This window comes from Hemibagrus wyckioides, linkage group LG06, assembly GCF_019097595.1.
Source record: "Hemibagrus wyckioides isolate EC202008001 linkage group LG06, SWU_Hwy_1.0, whole genome shotgun sequence".
Classification (NCBI taxonomy): domain Eukaryota; kingdom Metazoa; phylum Chordata; class Actinopteri; order Siluriformes; family Bagridae; genus Hemibagrus; species Hemibagrus wyckioides.
The window spans coordinates 4,203,236-4,222,276 of record NC_080715.1 but is presented as its reverse complement, the minus strand read 5'-3'; the positions used below and the strand labels follow the sequence as shown (position 1 = coordinate 4,222,276).

General features: G+C 43.8%; 1 protein-coding gene across 9 annotated transcripts in view; it reads right to left on the bottom strand.

Annotated features, from left to right (window-relative positions):
* The window catches only part of glsb (glutaminase b), a 46,323-nt gene that overhangs the window by 5,667 nt on the left and 21,615 nt on the right, over nucleotides 1-19,041 (bottom strand). For 6 of the 9 annotated variants that reach the window (XR_009204813.1, XR_009204814.1, XR_009204815.1 and 3 more), the window contains 7 exons: nucleotides 13,639-13,671; nucleotides 13,501-13,559; nucleotides 13,056-13,122; nucleotides 8,900-8,950; nucleotides 8,508-8,684; nucleotides 8,156-8,287; nucleotides 7,329-7,421 (listed from right to left, as the gene is read on the bottom strand). Coding sequence is in view for 6 of the 9 variants with exons in the window: in XM_058393241.1 (XP_058249224.1) it covers nucleotides 7,329-7,421; nucleotides 8,156-8,287; nucleotides 8,508-8,684; nucleotides 8,900-8,950; nucleotides 13,056-13,122; nucleotides 13,501-13,559; nucleotides 13,639-13,671 (612 nt within the window). In the remaining 3 variants the exon portion in view is untranslated. Of the gene's footprint in view, nucleotides 1-2,514; nucleotides 5,454-7,248; nucleotides 7,422-8,155; nucleotides 8,288-8,507; nucleotides 8,685-8,899; nucleotides 8,951-13,055; nucleotides 13,123-13,500; nucleotides 13,560-13,638; nucleotides 13,672-19,041 lie in introns of those variants that run through there. The other 3 variants (XM_058393243.1, XM_058393245.1, XM_058393244.1) reach the window with 3 other exon arrangements.

Below are 19,041 nucleotides of genomic sequence, written 5' to 3'. Positions count from 1 at the left end.
TCATCATCTACACCATCACCATCCCCACCTGCATCGCCATCCATACCTTCATCACCATCCACACCTTCATTACCATCCTCACCTCCACCACCACCTCCATCCCCTCATCCACACCTTCATTACCATTTCCTCAGTGCTCCATCACCATCATCACCTCCACCACCATCCACACCTTCATCATCTTCCACACCATCATCATCCTCACCTCCATCATCATCCTCACCTCCAACACCATCCACACCTTCATTACCATCCCCTCAGTGCTCCATTACCATCCTCACCTCCAACACTACCCACACCTTCATCACCATCCTCACCTCCACCACCACCTCCATCACCATCCACACCTTCATTACCATCCCCTCAGTGCTCCATTACCATCCTCACCTCCACTACCCACACCTTCATCACCATCCTCACCTCCACCACCACCTCCATCACCATCCACACCTTCATTACCATCCCCTCAGTGCTCCATTACCATCCTCACCTCCAACACTACCCACACCTTCATCACCATCCTCACCTCCACCACCACCTCCATCACCATCCACACCTTCATTACCATCCCCTCAGTGCTCCATTACCATCCTCACCTCCATCATCACCATCCACACTATCACCATCCTCACCTCCATCACCATCCACACATTCATCATCATCTACACCATCACCATCCCCACCTGCATCGCCATCCATACCTTCATCACCATCCTCACCTCCATCATTATCCATACCTTCATCACCATCCCCACCTCCATCACCCTCACCATCTTCACCTCCACCACCATCCCCACCTCCATCATCATCCACACCTTAAACACCATCTTCACCTCCATCACCATCTCCATCACCATCCACACCTTCACCACCACCTCCATCACCATTCTCGCCTCCATCATCATCCCCACCTGCATCACCACCCCACCTCCATCACCATCCACACCTTCACCACCACCTCCATCACCATCCTCACCTCCATCATTATCCACACCTTCATCACCATCCCCACCTCCATCACCCTCACCATCTTCACCTCCACCACCATCCCCACCTCCATCATCCACACCTTAAACACCATCTTCACCTCCATCACCATCCACACCTTCACCACCACCTCCATCACCATTCTCGCCTCCATCATCATCCCCACCTGCATCACCACCCCACCTCCATCACCCTCACCATCTTCACTGCTATCCACACCTTCATCACCATCCTCATCCACACCTTCATCACCACCTTCACCTTCACCTCCATCACCACCTCTACCTCCATCACCAACTGGCTGACCCTGTGCTCTGACCCCAACCCCCAAGGATGGGATATGCAAAGAAAGAATTTCACTGTGCTTTAATGTATATGTGACAAAGGCAATTTAAGCAACTTAATCAGCTACAACCTTTTAAAGGAACCATGGAAACATCTTCAGGAGAGATTTAACTGAGCCAGTGTGGAAAAGATCGAAGCAGGGATACCGTGATTGGCTACCAGCTATTCTGTAAAGCACGAGTTTCATGATTTGTTAAAGTTATTAGAAAACTTTAAAGATGCTCCCTGTTGCCCTCTTGGGTATGTTATCCTCCTCTGGACAGAGATCTGTACAGTGAGGGTTACAGATAGAGAATATTTACTTGCTAACTCTATATGTTGATCGCTAGAACTTTCTGATTTTCCAGAGCTTTTCGCACATGTGAAAGGTTTCCCCTGGGTCATAGTAAACCCCATGTCAATCAGACTCCTGGGTTTATGTAGATAAAGGTTTCGCTTTCCCTGGGGTTAACACTGAATCCTGGCTCTTCAGAATCTGACGTTTCACACTAAACCCTGCTGCAACCTTCTGCTTGTGCTTCTGCAAACATCTTGCATATTTGTGCATCAACAAAAACCCTGAATGGATAAATCCAGCATGCAGATGCTTTAAATAATGGTTTGTTTCATGCTTTCACAACAGCAAGGAAAAAAGTTCAGGTCTTGGGTGTCTGTGGATAAGGAGCTAGCTGTAACATAAATTATACAGAAATTGTGAGATGTTCCTCTAGTGGGGCTTAAAAGGTCTATAACTCGGGGTTAATCACAGTGTGAGTGCACCTCTGGACACTGGTTTCTGAGGAAGGAAATCCTGAGTTTTAGTCAAACACAGCTCCACAGTAACGCAGTAATTTACAGTGAGTGTGTACAACATGAAGAATGTTTCAGATAAGTGATGTTTCTTGCTGCAGGGTATGTTTGGGGGCGTAGTGTCGAAATTAAATCCATGCTGAAGCAGTGATGAGATTCACAGAGACACCGTCAGAGACAACCGTCTTCAGTTATCCAGCTTCTTTATTGAAGAGAATAACAAGGCGATGAACAAGAACCTGAGCTGAAACTTTGGAATCTTTAACACAGCGAGTCTGTGACGTGTTTATCAGAAATATCTGTCCTCAAAGCTGCTGTTTTAGCTCCCACAATGGAGATGAGACAAAAATGATTAAAACAAATAAAAAAACAAACAAACAAAGAGATAAGAGATGAGATGGGTTTACACACGTTTATTCAAAGAAAAGAATACAAAATGAACAGCCAGCACACGCGAGTGAACAGCCAGAGAGAAAGCAACACTGCTAGACAGAGCACCCGTCACACACTGGAGTAAGAACTCTGAGAAAAAGCAGGTTTATATTTATATAAATATATAAATATTTCTATTGCGTGCCGACAGACAAGCAGCAGTTAGTAACATAGAGAAGGGATCACGCTCCCCTGTGCAAGTAATCAGTGTATCCTGTTCCCATTAAAAACAGAACACACACACACACACACACACTCCAGTTCAGTTTACACAGATACACACAGTAAATAATGACAAAAAGCAGTGAAGTGTGTTAACAACATACTCAAAATAAATTTATACATTCTCATGAAAACACACACACACACACACAGACAAAAAATGAAGTAACACTTAAATGGCTCTCCTTGTGGCTGCTGTTTGGTTCATTACTGCTGCCTCAATGGAGGCTCGATCAGGATTTTTGTGTTCAAACTGCAGCACTGAGGCTGCTGGGGACATTAAAAGCTACACTGGCGTTCGACTCGTCCAGCGTGTCGAGGTGTGACGTGAACACCTGAAGGTGGGATGGAACAGAGAAGCAGCGGTGCAGGACATGAACACATGCTCCAGAGCAGCAAAGCAGCAGCAGATCTAAGGCCTCAGCTCAGGTATGTGTATGTGCAAAAATCCGGATCTGAGTCAAGGGCAGACGTTTCAGACAGAGGTGCGAGTCGGACCGTGAGCCGGGAGTCGAGCGCTGACCGATCGCGTCTCTAACGCTGGAAACAATCAGTAACACGCGTCTTCATGAGCCAGCAGGAAAGCGTTTACTCTAGACTTGATCTGCTAGTGATCATTCTAGTGATGATCTTTTTAAGACAGAGCATGAGTACTCCATTTTTTTTTACGTGAAATCAGCACTCACTACCAGAGATGTTGTATGATGTAGCTGTTTGTGTTTAGACAGCTTTAAATGCACACACACAGCTCAGCTTGATCTTTTGCTAGTAATATTTGTTAGCGTGGAAGGAATAGGGTAGTAGTTACAACTGCGTCCGAATCCCTTGTCGTCCGATTACTGATTCCCAAGCCCGATTGTCGAAGTAAAAGATACTGGGAAAGTGTTTGTATTTTCACATTAGCTCTGACCGAAGACAATTAAATTCGTTAGTGTTGAACTCCTAGCTGAAGATGTTTTATGTGTAGGTGTGCAGTGTGCTCTGCTTCACTTTGACTGCAGTCAATAATCCTGAAACATATCCACTTTGCTGTCTTTTTGGTGAGTATGTTTATCAGTATCAAAGTATCCCTGGATCATATTTTTCTTTCTTCTCATTCTCAGTGAAACATCACCACACTGATCCGTACTCTCTTCATTCTGCTTCATCAGAACCCAAACTCGGCCTTGTTTTAATTTCATCTGCTCCATTATGTTATTGAACCAGTTCGAGTCTCCAGTGTCACTGGTATCAGATTTTTCTGATATCTTCATGACAGAGGAGTTCCTCAGTAACATGACAAGCTGCCATATGTATTATATTACATTATATTATTATATAATATTGAACTTTAAGATTATTTTTCTAAAATAGCGTTATAAAAAAAAGTGTTTTTAGATCATTAGATAATGAACATAAAAGACAAAGTAACAGATTTACTGAACTTTAACTCAGTATTTCAGCTGCGAGTGTAAAACTGGACATTTCAACAATATATTCTCACAATTTTCTGTTTTCTCTCTGACGTCCAGTGGAGGTACAGCGTAACAAACACACACTGTGTAACAACTGCAATTTGTCTTACGTGTGTGTGTATAAATATATGAGTATATACTCATGTTTAGGAGAGACACAGAGTCATTTTTCTGTATGTTTTCTATACACTGAAACTCTTCAATTAGCTCTGCCCACAAAAACACCTACAACACACCAGAAATGAGTTTCCTGACCAATCCCTTGCCTTGTGAACACAGCCTGGTTCATTTCTTTGCTTTACATTTTTTTCCTGCACTGAACCTAGGCTCCACCCCCTTCTAGAGTAGAGGGTGGGGTCACATCGCAGCCTTTACATCAGAAACACGATAAACTACAGAAAGGACAGTCTTCAGCTTACTTCACTACGAGGTGGTGGTGTAACCATGAGATCATAGATGTGAAAGTTTCGTGGATCCCTCATATGTGACAGAGATGTGTGAAGCTCCTGATGAATTTGAATGAAAATCACTGTTAGATGATTGAATAGGCGGAGCTAAAAACGTGTTGGATTTTAGATAAAAGCAATTAAGGCTGAGATGATTACAGAGCAAGGAGAAACCTCCCTGGTCAATACACACACTGCGAGGAGTGTGTGTGAGAGTGTGTGTGGGTAAAGCTCACGACGTGCGTGCTACGAATCAGAGATCAGCGATCAGATTAGCAGTCGAGCCGCTCAGGACAGTTCCACCTCTGCCTCGTGACTCGTCTCCCTGAGTGACAACCTGAGCTCGTGATAACACACTTTCCCTCCTTCACCTCCTGCCTGAGTTCAGACTCTTTGGTTTCGTCAAAATCAACATTCAGAAACGGAAAAGAAAAATCAGAGACTCTGCAACGCATCAGCGTCTGCTCTCGGAGGCAGAGGGAAAAAACAAATAAACAAACAAACAAACAAACAAACAAACAAAAACACCAAAAGCTGCAATGTGCCAAGCCAAGACACCATCAAATCAAATCAAATAACAGAGTGAAATAAACAAATAATGGTCCCTCTGTCCAGCCCTTTACTCCAGGCTGTGCTCTCCGACTTCATCCATCCGATAGATCACGGTGGTGGAAGTGTCTTCGTTGGACTCCGTGGGTGAGACTTTTTTCCACATGGACTCTTTAAGAGCCAACTCTTGCTGAAGACTCTCGTAATCCATCGGCCCAAAGGTGTGCTGCTGTGTTGAGCGACACGGAGAACACGTTAGTTTGCTTTCCCACGATTCCACGTCTGTGTGTGTGTGTGTGTGTGAATGTGTATTGCCATCAAAGCCCCGCATGCCATAAAGTTAGTAAAGAATAAATAAAAGGTGTGAGAGTCGCTTCTTCACGTCATAAAGAGAGAAAGCTTTGCTCACTAAGCCTGGCAGCAAGCACAGCAATTTTCAACGATTAGAATTTTTCATTTGTTAACAATCTAAACATTTTAACGTCATTTAAGAACATTTCATTTTATCGCTTTTCAGATGGTTATGTTGTCCTGTTCTAATGCACGTTCATAGCAGCTATACACACTTTTATGCTCTCTCGAAGTTAATAGAAAAAACACGCAGCTTGTCTTTTCTCTCTTTAAGGAGAAACATGGAAACATCCTGGAGAAGTCTGAAAACTGCCACAAACAGACACTTCAGCGATTATTGTTCCTTTATCTTTCTTACATGATACGGTTTTGTTATGAGTCGAAGCTCATGTGCAAAGATTAAAGACAAGATCAGAGATTGAAACCCTCGTGATGAAACCCTTGTGATTGAAATATTTTTGGAAAGCGAGGCGCCTGTGTCTTTAAGAGCAGCAAAAAATAAATCAGTTTCTGTCTCATGATGTGTTTGGTTTAGTCTGTAATCAGAGCAACAAAACATCTTCCTGTGCTTCACCCTAGCTTCACTTCTCTGTGCTGCTGAACAAATTACGATGTGAATGGATTCGTTCATAAAAAATATAAGCTGTTTAATGAGATTAGTTGATTAACTCGTTAGGTTTAATTACAGTCCTGACTTCAGCTCTAAGCTTCTGGTTAAAACGTAATTCATGAAGAAAACTGACTTAAAGCATCAGCAGATTCCTACCAGATTTCTTTCTTTTTATCAACATGGTTTAATTACATATGCCTGTCCACACCCACTTTCACCTGTCAATCAGCTATCAAGAGGACTAAGCCATACTGCATGTGTCTCATGACATTACATGCATCTATAAAGGAATGAAAGGTACTGTGTGTTGACTTTAAGAAATAAAAATTGTAATCATTGGTAAATGTTAGGTGATAATTGCTGTGTTGAGGACACAAAAAAACACTGCGGTGGGAAGAGTGCGCTCCATCACACCATCCTGTTGTTGATTATCTTCCTGCAGCACAACAACGATGGAGTGTTTTATTCTTTACTTTAATATATTCAGTTTAAAAAAATAAAATAAAGAGATGTAGTTTTGTAAATAGATGATAGCAGAAGGAGAGAGACTTTCACGCTCAGATGAACTTTCTGATGCGAAAGTTCATCAACATTTAAATATAACACATTTACGTGCTGCAGTAACACACACACACACGTGTTATATGTAACACAGAATGAGCAGATAAATCGTTATCAGTGTTCATTAGTGTTTACGGCGAGGTAAAGTGCCGTAAGGATCTTGTGCTTGACTTCCCCTAATAAAACGCACGTGATGTGTGGACGTGATGACACACCAGCAGACGTGGCTCTCACCCTTACACGGTGAGGTGTGTGTAAATGAGGTTTCACATGTGAATACAGCTGAGGAAGGTGTGATGGAGAAAGACAGACGTGTTAGTGAGTCAGAAACAGGCGCTACACTCTAGACCATGAGCTGTAGTGTTAGTAGTGCCGTAGCTCGGAGTGTGTGACCTGTGTGGAGTGTGTGTGTGAGGCGGGAAGAAAGAAGAGGAGGAGTTTTTCTCTGCGCCAGTCCTCAGTACAGAGAGTTAAGCGGGCGACGGTGGTGAAGTGTGCTCACTCGTACAGGACGCTGTGTAGCGCGTTGATGGGGCATGCAGGCAGGGATAGGTGAGCAGGCAAACGAAAGAGCGCACTCACCCGCTGCTCACCGCCCTCACGCCGCGGGTCAAGCTTCTTCGCAAAGTGCCGCAGGTTGTCATAGTTGTGGAAGTTGCACAGAGACACCAGATCCTGTGGGGGGGGGGGGGGGGCAAACACGAAAGGAGGACATGTGAAGCATGACACGTACAAACACGTGCTTGTCTCATGTTAAATCTAGAGTGAATTTTTTAATAAACAGTGCAGTGAACCTACGAGTAATGCAGCTCAGCCAATACAGCTAACAGACAAACACTAACTCCGCCTCCTTTTACAGGGTGCCATTATATTTGATCACCTCAAATAACTTGTCATACTTCATTTATGGATTTGTTTTTGTAGGTAGCAGTTTAGTTTGCCTGGCCATGTCCTACTAGCAACAAACAACACCTGAGTGCTATTATACACAATACTGTGCAAAAGTATTAGCACCTTAGTATTCTGTGGATTTATTTTGTATTGGAATTTTTAGACTTCGATGTTTATTTTGTCTTTTGCATTCCTGTGTCTACAGAAACGGGTAAATTTCAGAATTCTAGGTTACAGATAAACGTTAAAGAGAGTAAAGAAGTGTGTTTCAGATCCTGGACACTGCTCTGGTTTTAGTGCAGAAACAACTTCTCATGAGTTTAATAATGCAGTGTGTGAGGCACTCGCTATAAACCTGCTGCTGTGTGTGGCCTGAAGGAGGCCTGCTAGTGACAGGAGAAGAACACACACACACACACACTTTCACAGTCATGCAAGTGAAAGTATTAACCGGTCTAACTGGATGCCAAAGAAGAATGAGGAATACAGTAACAGTGTGTGTGTGTGTGTGTACGTACTGTGCAGAACTGGATGCCTCGAACACTGTTGCCCAGTTTGTCTAGTGGAGGAGACCAGCACATGATGCCCATCACATTAGGAACCACCAGGAGGATGCCACCTGCCACGCCTGACTTAGCTGGCAAACCCACCTGAGACAGATCACACACACACATACACAGAAAAATGAATCACAATGTTATATTTCTGCTGTGATGAAGTGAAAGTGAATGAGTTGTTTCTATAGAATCAATCACAGAAGACAACAATCACATTACTATAAATCCACGCTATTGTCTAGAAAAGGAATGGACACCTTCTGACCAATCAGATTGCAGAATTCGAAAGCGCTGTAAAGTGTGTGTCACTCACGTGGAAAGCGAACTGTCCGGAGAAGTCGTACATGCCGCAAGAATGCATGAGGCTCAGCGTGTTCCTCACGGCCTCGGGGCTCAGCACACGCTCGCCTGTGATTGGACAGAAGCCGCCATTGGCTAGGGTGGCGGCCATGACACTGGCGCTCTCGCAGTTCACCTCTATGGAGCATAGCTACACACACACACACACACACACACACACACACACACAGAGAGAGTCAGGAAGCTTGGCTGACTCAGACATGTTTACAAAACAAGGTATCTAAATCTGGACTCCGGCACTCAGCATGTGTGTGACGTGTGTGTCCGGTTACACATTCCCACAAATCCACCGTCACATGGTTCACGTGTGTGTGTGTGTGTGTGTGTGTGTGTGAATGACCTTACCTGGAAGTAGAAGTCCAGGATGGAGATCATATCTGTACCTTCAGGAAAACACTGGACACACAAACGAGAACACAATCAGGGCATAACACACAATAACTACACATGAATATAAATCAAGTGTGTGTTGTAGCAGTGTGAAGTGTAGCAGTGTGTAGTGTGTGTTGTAGCAGTGTGTAGTGTGTGTTGTAGCAGTGTGAAGTGTAGCAGTGTGTAGTGTGTGTTGTAGCAGTGTGTAGTGTGTGTTGTAGCAGTGTGTAGTGTGTGTTGTAGCAGTGTGTAGTGTGTGTTGTAGCAGTGTGAAGTGTAGCAGTGTGTAGTGTGTGTTGTAGCAGTGTGTAGTGTGTGTTGTAGCAGTGTGAAGTGTAGCAGTGTGTAGTGTGTGTTGTAGCAGTGTGAAGTGTAGCAGTGTGTAGTGTGTGTTGTAGCAGTGTGAAGTGTAGCAGTGTGTAGTGTGTGTTGTAGCAGTGTGTAGTGTGTGTTGTAGCAGTGTGAAGTGTAGCAGTGTGTAGTGTGTGTTGTAGCAGTGTGAAGTGTAGCAGTGTGTAGTGTGTGTTGTAGCAGTGTGTAGTGTGTGTTGTAGCAGTGTGAAGTGTAGCAGTGTGTAGTGTGTTGTAGCAGTGTGTAGTGTGTTGTAGCAGTGTGTAGTGTGTGTTGTAGCAGTGTGTGTTGTAGCAGTGTGTAGTGTGTGTTGTAGCAGTGTGTAGTGTGTGTTGTAGCAGCGTGTAGCAGTGTGTAGTGTAGCAGTGTGTAGTGTAGCAGTGTGTAGTGCAGCAGTGTGTAGTGCAGCAGTGTGTAGTGTGTTGTAGCAGTGTGTAGTGTGTGTTGTAGCAGCGTGTAGCAGTGTGTAGTGTAGCAGTGTGTAGTGCAGCAGTGTGTAGTGCAGCAGTGTGTAGTGTGTATTGTGTAGCAGTGTGTATTGTGTAGCAGTATGTAGTGTGTGTTGTAGCAGTGTGTAGTGTAGCAGTGTGTAGTGTGTAGTGTAGCAGTGTGTAGTGTGTGTTGTAGCAGCGTGTAGCAGTGTGTAGTGTAGCAGTGTGTAGTGTGTGTTGTAGCAGTGTGTAGTGTAGCAGTGTGTAGTGCAGCAGTGTGTAGTGTGTATTGTGTAGCAGTATATAGTGTGTATTGTAGCAATGTGTAGTGTAGCAGTGTGTAGTGTGTATTGTGTAGCAGTATGTAGTGCGTTGTAGCAGTGTGTAGCAGTGTGTAGTGTGTATTGTGTAGCAGTATGTAGTGCGTTGTAGCAGTGTGTAGTGCAGCAGTGTGTAGTGTGTATTGTGTAGCAGTATATAGTGTGTATTGTAGCAATGTGTAGTGTAGCAGTGTGTAGTGTGTATTGTGTAGCAGTATGTAGTGCGTTGTAGCAGTGTGTAGCAGTGTGTAGTGTAGCAGTGTGCAGTGTGTATTGTAGCAGTGTGTAGTGTAGCAGTGTGTAGCAGTGTGCAGTGTGTATTGTAGCAGTGTGTAGTGTAGCAGTGTGTAGCAGTGTGCAGTGTGTAGCAGTGTGTAGTGTAGCAGTGTGCAGTGTGTATTGTAGCAGTGTGTAGTGTAGCAGTGTGTAGCAGTGTGCAGTGTGTATTGTAGCAGTGTGCAGTGTGTAGTGTAGCAGTGTGCAGTGTGTATTGTAGCAGTGTGCAGTGTGTAGTGTAGCAGTGTGCAGTGTGTAGTGTAGCAGTGTGCAGTGTGTATTGTAGCAGTGTGCAGTGTGTAGTGTAGCAGTGTGTAGCAGTGTGTATTGTAGCAGTGTGCAGTGTGTAGTGTAGCAGTGTGTAGCAGTATGTAGTGTGCATTGTAGCAGTGTGTAGTGTAGCAGTGTGTAGTGTGTAGTGTAGCAGTGTGTAGTGTAGCAGTGTGTAGTGTAGCAGTGTGTAGTGTAGCAGTGTGCAGTGTGTAGTGTAGCAGTGTGTAGTGTAGCAGTGTGTAGTGTGTAGTGTAGCAGTGTGTAGTGTAGCAGTGTGTAGTGTGCATTGTAGCAGTGTGCAGTGTGTAGTGTAGCAGTGTGTAGTGTAGCAGTGTGCAGTGTGCATTGTAGCAGTGTGCAGTGTGTAGTGTAGCAGTGTGTAGCAGTATGTAGTGTGCATTGTAGCAGTGTGTAGTGTAGCAGTGTGTAGTGTGTAGTGTAGCAGTGTATAGTGTGTAATGTAGCAGTGTATAGTGTGCATTGTAGCAGTGTGCAGTGTGTAGTGTAGCAGTGTGTAGCAGTATGTAGTGTGCATTGTAGCAGTGTGTAGTGTAGCAGTGTGTAGTGTGTAGTGTAGCAGTGTGTAGTGTAGCAGTGTATAGTGTGCATTGTAGCAGTGTGCAGTGTGAATTGTAGCAGTGTGCAGTGTGTAGTGTAGCAGTGTGTAGTGTGCATTGTAGCAGTGTGCAGTGTGTAGTGTAGCAGTGTGTAGTGTAGCAGTGTGTAGTGTAGCAGTGTGTAGTGTGTAGTGTAGCAGTGTGTAGTGTAGCAGTGTGTAGTGTAGCAGTGTGTAGTGTGTAGTGTAGCAGTGTGTAGTGTAGCAGTGTGTAGTGTAGCAGTGTGTAGTGTGTAGTGTAGCAGTGTGTAGTGTAGCAGTGTAGCAGTGTGTAGTGTAGCAGTGTGTAGTGTAGCAGTGTGTAGTGTAGCAGTGTGTAGTGTAGCAGTGTGTAGTGTGCATTGTAGCAGTGTGCAGTGTGTAGTGTAGCAGTGTGCAGTGTGTAGTGTAGCAGTGTGTAGTGTAGCAGTGTGCATTGTAGCAGTGTGCAGTGTGTAGTGTAGCAGTGTGCAGTGTGTAGTGTAGCAGTGTGTAGTGTAGCAGTGTGCAGTGTGTAGTGTGCAGTGTGTAGTGTAGCAGTGTGCAGTGTGTAGTGTAGCAGTGTGCAGTGTGTATTGTAGCAGTGTGCAGTGTGTATTGTAGCAGTGTGCAGTGTGTAGTGTAGCAGTGTGTAGTGTAGCAGTGTGCAGTGTGTATTGTAGCAGTGTGCAGTGTGTATTGTAGCAGTGTGCAGTGTGTAGTGTAGCAGTGTGTAGTGTAGCAGTGTGTAGTGTAGCAGTGTGTAGTGTGCATTGTAGCAGTGTGCAGTGTGTAGTGTAGCAGTGTGCAGTGTGTATTGTAGCAGTGTGCAGTGTGTAGTGTAGCAGTGTGTAGTGTGTAGTGTAGCAGTGTGTAGTGTGCATTGTAGCAGTGTGCAGTGTGTAGTGTAGCAGTGTGCAGTGTGTATTGTAGCAGTGTGCAGTGTAGCAGTGTGCATTGTAGCAGTGTGCAGTGTAGCAGTGTGCAGTGTAGCAGTGTGTAGCAGTGTGCATTGTAGCAGTGTGCAGTGTGTAGTGTAGCAGTGTGTAGCAGTGTGCAGTGTGTATTGTAGCAGTGTGCAGTGTGTAGTGTAGCAGTGTGCAGTGTGTATTGTAGCAGTGTGCAGTGTGTAGTGTAGCAGTGTGCAGTGTGTATTGTAGCAGTGTGCAGTGTGTAGTGTAGCAGTGTGTAGCAGTATGTAGTGTGCATTGTACCAGTGTGTAGTGTAGCAGTGTGTATTGTAGCAGTGTGCAGTGTGTAGTGTAGCAGTGTGTATTGTAGCAGTGTGCAGTGTGTAGTGTAGCAGTGTGCAGTGTGTATTGTAGCAGTGTGTAGTGTAGCAGTGTGTAGTGTAGCAGTGTGCAGTGTAGCAGTGTGTATTGTAGCAGTGTGCAGTGTAGCAGTGTGCAGTGTGTATTGTAGCAGTGTGTAGTGTAGCAGTGTGCAGTGTGTATTGTAGCAGTGTGCAGTGTAGCAGTGTGTATTGTAGCAGTGTGCAGTGTGTAGTGTAGCAGTGTGCAGTGTGTATTGTAGCAGTGTGTAGTGTAGCAGTGTGTAGCAGTGTGCATTGTAGCAGTGTGTAGTGTGTAGTGTAGCAGTGTGCAGTGTGTATTGTAGCAGTGTGCAGTGTAGCAGTGTGTATTGTAGCAGTGTGCAGTGTGTAGTGTAGCAGTGTGTAGCAGTATGTAGTGTGCATTGTACCAGTGTGTAGTGTAGCAGTGTGTAGTGTGTAGTGTACCAGACGTTAACACCACTACAATGTCACGTGTTGTCAGGTGTTGTGTCAGCGCTGAGAACATCGATGGTGGTCTTTAATAAACTATTAACGTCTACAACTCAAAAGCAGGGAACGGAATCCGAGAAACGTTTTCGAAAACAGACTCGCAGTCCTGACCCGAACTCACCTTCTTCTCCTTCAGGTAATAGCCGATGGCGAAATTCCTATCGCCTGACTCGCGCTCCGACTGGAATCTGTGATGGAGAACACAGAGTCAGCTGTTCAGTGAAAACAACCCTGTTAGTGCCCTTTATTTTCTCTTTTGTTGTCTGGGAAATCCCGCCAATTGTTAACACGCTAGCTTTTATTGCTTAGTAATGATCATCTTATTATTGTTATTATTAGTAGTAGTATTATATCTGAACCTGACTAATTAAAACATCTGATTAAGTAGATCAGGAGTCAGACTGCAGCTGTGTTGGACTTTGGTTTCAGTTTGAAAGCAGTCAGATGTGTTAGATGTTGTGTTTGAGATAAATAAGAAATTTTCCCTAGTAGAAAATGTCAGAGCTTCACATCCACACCCGAGTGCTTCAGCGAGTCTGGACCCTCATGTCTGATGAGTAACTTACGTGGCGTTGCTGAACCCCACATACTCGTTGCCCGCCATCTTTTTGAGGAAGTTCATCACCTTTATTGGAATAAAATCAAAATCAGACACTCAGAATCAAGAGACAAACTCGGCTGTGAGGGTAACTTCTCATACTCACATAGTCAAATTTCTCCGCGTTGCTTGCCTTTTGCTGAAAGAGAGGAAAAAATGAACACAATAACTCACCTGACAGACAGGTAGACATTTCTACATCATACATAGATGTGATGGGGAGAAAGTCTTAATTCTAGAAATATTTGCCAATCATTAAAAGGCACTGAGCAGAAACTAGGTTTGTGCAGATCACATACAAAATTGATCATACAAAACAAAACAAACACAAATCTGTTAGTGTTTTTATCTGTTAAGGAAACAAGAAACAGAAACAAAGAGGACACTAGCGTAAGATGTCAGATGAACCCTATTTTATTAATGACCCATGAACATCATGTTGTTCTTTACAGTTAAAGGTTAAAATGGAGGATGAAGCGCTACAGGTAAATCGGTGGAGAATAAACGCCAAACCAGTATAGGTCAGTCAAACATCCTGGTCAGAAAGAGAGTTGAGGTGTGTATGAGTGTGTGTAGAAGCTGATCCTGTTCAGGTGCACTGGATAAACCCTCATCTCGCTAATGTTGTGTTCACACTAGCCACTGATTAGCTTGCTACACACGTGTGTGACGTGGAGCCGTGCATTCAGCTGCTTTCAACGTGATTTTTGAACTTCTATAAAAAGCGATTGGCTGGATCGATTCCACGGACAAATCCGATTTCTTTAGCTCCGCCTCTGTACGGCCTGTATTTAAAATAAATATGTGTATATATATGTGTACATTACAAAGACAAATAAAGCCTGTGTATCTGGAGTGTGTATGTAGCTAGTAGAGTTTTGTATGCTAGGACAAAGCTGAGAACACAAATGTTACGTTTTAATCAGCAGTGATGTGTAAAAATTGTATAGTGAATTGTGGGTGTTTCCTTTTTATCAGGCAGGCCACACCCAAACGTGGAAACAGTAGCGGTCGTGACACGCAAACTATGAGTGTGCCGAGCGAATTGTCGCATGCTAGTGAGAAGAGAGCAAGAGCTAAGCGGTTAGGGGCTGAGGAGACTACGTGGTGCACTACACGAGACTGTAATGCACTTAGCTTCTTCCAGGTGGCGTCTGTTAAACATGTTCCTCATTCAGGAGAGACTCAGAATTTTCCGGAGCGGCGGTTTAGATATGCGAGTTTTAGATTTGAGAGTTTACATATGCAAACTATTGGCACTTGTATAAGGAGGTTGTGTTCTTGGAAGTTGCTGGGTTTGAGCTCCAGTGTACTGCAGTGCAGCCTGTGCTAGTAGGGGTGGGAATCTTTAAAAAAAAACCTTTTCTGTATTAAGATGTTTTGGGCGTTAAAGGCAAATCTGTCTGAAGAGAACTGGTTAGTTTTCCGACCCCTACTAGTAGGTGTGCTGACAGGTGGAAGAGTGGAAGTGAGGAAGAGGAGCTATATCAGAGACGTACACTATATTGCCAAAAATATTCACTCACCTGCCTTGACTCGCATATGAAATAAGTGACATCCCATTCCTAATCCATAGGGTTCAATATGATGTCGGTCCACCCTTTACAGCTCTAACAGCTTCAACTCTTCTGGGAAGGCTGTCCACAAGGTTTAGGAGTGTGTTTATGGGAATTTTTGACCATTCTTCCAGAAGAGCATTTGTGAGGTCACACACTGATGTTGGACGAGAAGGTCTGTCTCACAGTCTCTGCTCTAATTCATCCCAAAGGTGTTCTATCGGGTTGAGGTCAGGACTCTGTGCAGGCCAGTCAAGTTCATCCACACCAGACTCTGTCATCCATGTCTTTATGGACCTTGCTTTGTGCACTGGTGCACAGTCATGTTGGAAGAGGAAGGGGCCAGCTCCAAACTGTTCCCACAAAGTTGGGAGCATAGAATTGTCCAAAATGTCTTGGTATGCTGAAGCATTCAGAGTTCCTTTCACTGGAACTAAGGGGCCAAGCCCAGCTCCTGAAAAACAACCCCACACCATAATCCCCCCTCCACCAAACTTTACACTTAGCACAATGCAGTCAGACAAGTACCGTTCTCCTGGCAACCGCCAAACCCAGACTCGTCCATCAGATTGCCAGATGGAGAAGCGCGATTCGTCACTCCAGAGAACGCGTCTCCACTGCTCTAGAGTGCATCACCACTTACACCACTGCATCCGACGCTTTGCATTGCACTTGGTGATGTATGGTTTGGATGCAGCTGCTCGGCCATGGAAACCCATTCCATGAAGCTCTCTGCGCACTGTTCTTGAGCTAATCTGAAGGCCACATGAAGTTTGGAGGTCTGTAGCGATTGACTCTGCAGAAAGTTGGCGACCTCTTCGCACTATGCGCCTAAGCATCCACTGACCCCGCTCCGTCAGTTTACGTGGCCTACCACTTCGTGGCTGAGTTGCTGTCGTTCCCAAACACTTCCACATTCTTATAATACAGCTGACAGTTGACTGTGGAATATTTAGGATCGAGGAAATTTCACGACTGGATTTGTTGCACAGGTGGCATCCTATCACAGTTCCACGCTGGAATTCACTGAGCTCCTGAGAGCGACCCATTCTTTCACAAATGTTTGTAAAAACAGTCTGCATGCCTAGGTGCTTGATTTTATACACCTGTGGCCATGGAAGTGATTGGAACACCTGATTCTGATTATTTGGATGGGTGAGCGAATACTTTTGGCAATATAGTGTATGTATTAAGAGGGGTATCATATATGATATAATAATACAGAGAGTGGTATCATAGATGATGTAATAATACAGAGAGGGGTATCATAGATGATGTAATAATATAGAGAGGGGTATCATAGATGATGTATTGAGAGGGGTATCATAGATGATGTAATAATACAGAGAGGGGTATCATAGATGATGTATTGAGAGGGGTATCATATATGATGTAATAATACAGAGAGGGGTATCATAGATGATGTAATAATACAGAGAGGGGTATCATAGATGACAGATGTAATGTACAGGGGTTGGACAATGAAACTGAAACGCCTGGTTTTAGACCACAATCATTCATTAGTATGGTGTAGGGCCTCCTTTTGCGGCCAATACAGCATCAATTCGTCTTGGGAATGACAGATACAAGTCCTCCACAGTGGCCAGAGGGATTTTGAGCCATTCTCCTTGCAGAATAGTGGCCAGGTCACTACGTGATGCTGGTGGAGGAAAACGTTTCCTGACTCGCTCCTCCAAAACACCCCAAAGTGGCTCAATAATATTTAGATCTGGTGACTGTGCAGGCCATGGGAGATGTTCAACTTCACTTTCATGTTCATCAAACCACTCTGTCACCAGTCTTGCTGTGTGTATTGGTGCATTATCATCCTGATACATGGCACCGCCTTCAGGATACAATGTTTGAACCATTGGGTGCACATGGTCCTCCAGAATGGTTTGGTAGTCCTTGGCAGTGACGCGCCCATCTAGCACAAGTATTGGGCCTAGGGAATGCCATGATATTGCAGCCCAAACCATCGCTGATCCACCCCCATGCTTCACTCTGGGCATGCAACAGTCTGGGTGGTACGCTTCTTTGGAGCTTCTTCACACCGTAACTCTCCCGGATGTGGGAAAGACAGTGAAGGTGGACTCATCAGAGAACAATACATGTTTCACATTGTCCACAGCCCAAGATTTTCGCTGCCGGCACCATTGAAACCGACGTTTGGCATTGGCACGAGTGACCAAAGGCTTGGCGATAGCAGCCCGGCCATGTACATTGACACTGTGGAGCTCCCGACGGACAGTTTTGGTGGAAACAGGAGAGTTGAGGTGCACATTTAATTCTGCAGTGAGTTGGGCAGCTGTGGTTTTATGTTTTTGGAAACAATCCGGGTTAGCGCCCGGACATCCCTTTCAGACAGCTTCCTCTTGCGTCCACAGTTACTCCTGTTGGATGTGGTTCGTCCTTCTTGGTGGTATGCTGACATTACCCTGGATACCGTGGCTCTTGATACATCACAAAGACTTGCTGTCTTAGTCACAGATGCGCCAGCGAGATGTGCACCAACAATTTGTCCTCTTTTGAACTCTGATATGTCACCCATAATGTTGTGTGCATTGCAATATTTTAAGCAAATCTGTGCTATTACTCTGCTAATTAAACCTTCACACTCTGCTCTTACTGGTGGAATGTGCAATCAATGAAGATTGGCCACCAGGCTGGTCAAATTTAGCCATGAAACCTCCAACACTAAATTGGCCAGTGTTTCAGTTTCATTGTCCAACCCCTGTATTGAGAGGGGTATCATATATGATGTAATAATACAGAGAGGGGTATCATAGATGATGTAATGTATTGAGAGGGGTATCATATATGATGTAATAATACAGAGAGAGGTATCATAGATGATGTAATGTATTGAGAGGGGTATCATATATGATGTAATAATACAGAGAGGGGTATCATATATGATGTAATAATACAGAGAGGGGTATCATAGATGATGTAATGTATTGAGAGGGGTATCATATATGATGTAATAATACAGAGAGGGGTATCATAGATGATGTAATGTATTGAGAGGGGTATCATAGATGATGTAATAATACAGAGAGGGGTATCATAGATGATGTAATGTATTGAGAGGGGTATCATATATGATGTAATAATACAGAGAGGGGTATCATAGATGATGTAATGTATTGAGAGGGGTATCATATATGATGTAATAATACAGAGAGGGGTATCATAGATGATGTAATAATACAGAGAGGGGTATCATAGATGATGTAATAATACAGAGAGGGGTATCACAGATGATGTAATGTATTGAGAAGGGTATCATATATGATGTAATAATACAGAGAGGGGTATCATAGATGATGTATTGAGAAGGATATCATATATGATGTAATAATACAGAGAGGGGTATCATAGATGATGTAATAATACAGAGGGGGTATCATAGATGATGTAATAATATAGAGAGGGGTATCATAGATGATGTATTGAGAAGGATATCATATATGATGTAATAATACAGAGAGGGGTATCATAGATGATGTAATAATACAGAGGGGGTATCATAGATGATGTAATAATACAGAGAGGGGTATCATATATGATGTAATAATACAGAGAGGGGTATCATATATGATGTAATAATACAGAGAGGGGTATCATAGATGATGTATTGAGAAGGATATCATATATGATGTAATAATACAGAGAGGGGTATCATAGATGATGTAATAATACAGAGAGGGGTATCATAGATGATGTAATGTATTGAGAAGGGTATCATATATGATGTAATAATACAGAGGGGGTATCATAGATGATGTAATAATACAGAGAGGGGTATCATAGATGATGTAATGTATTGAGAAGGGTATCATATATGATGTAATAATACAGAGAGGGGTATCATAGATGATGTAATAATACAGAGAGGGGTATCATAGATGATGTAATGTATTGAGAAGGGTATCATATATGATGTAATA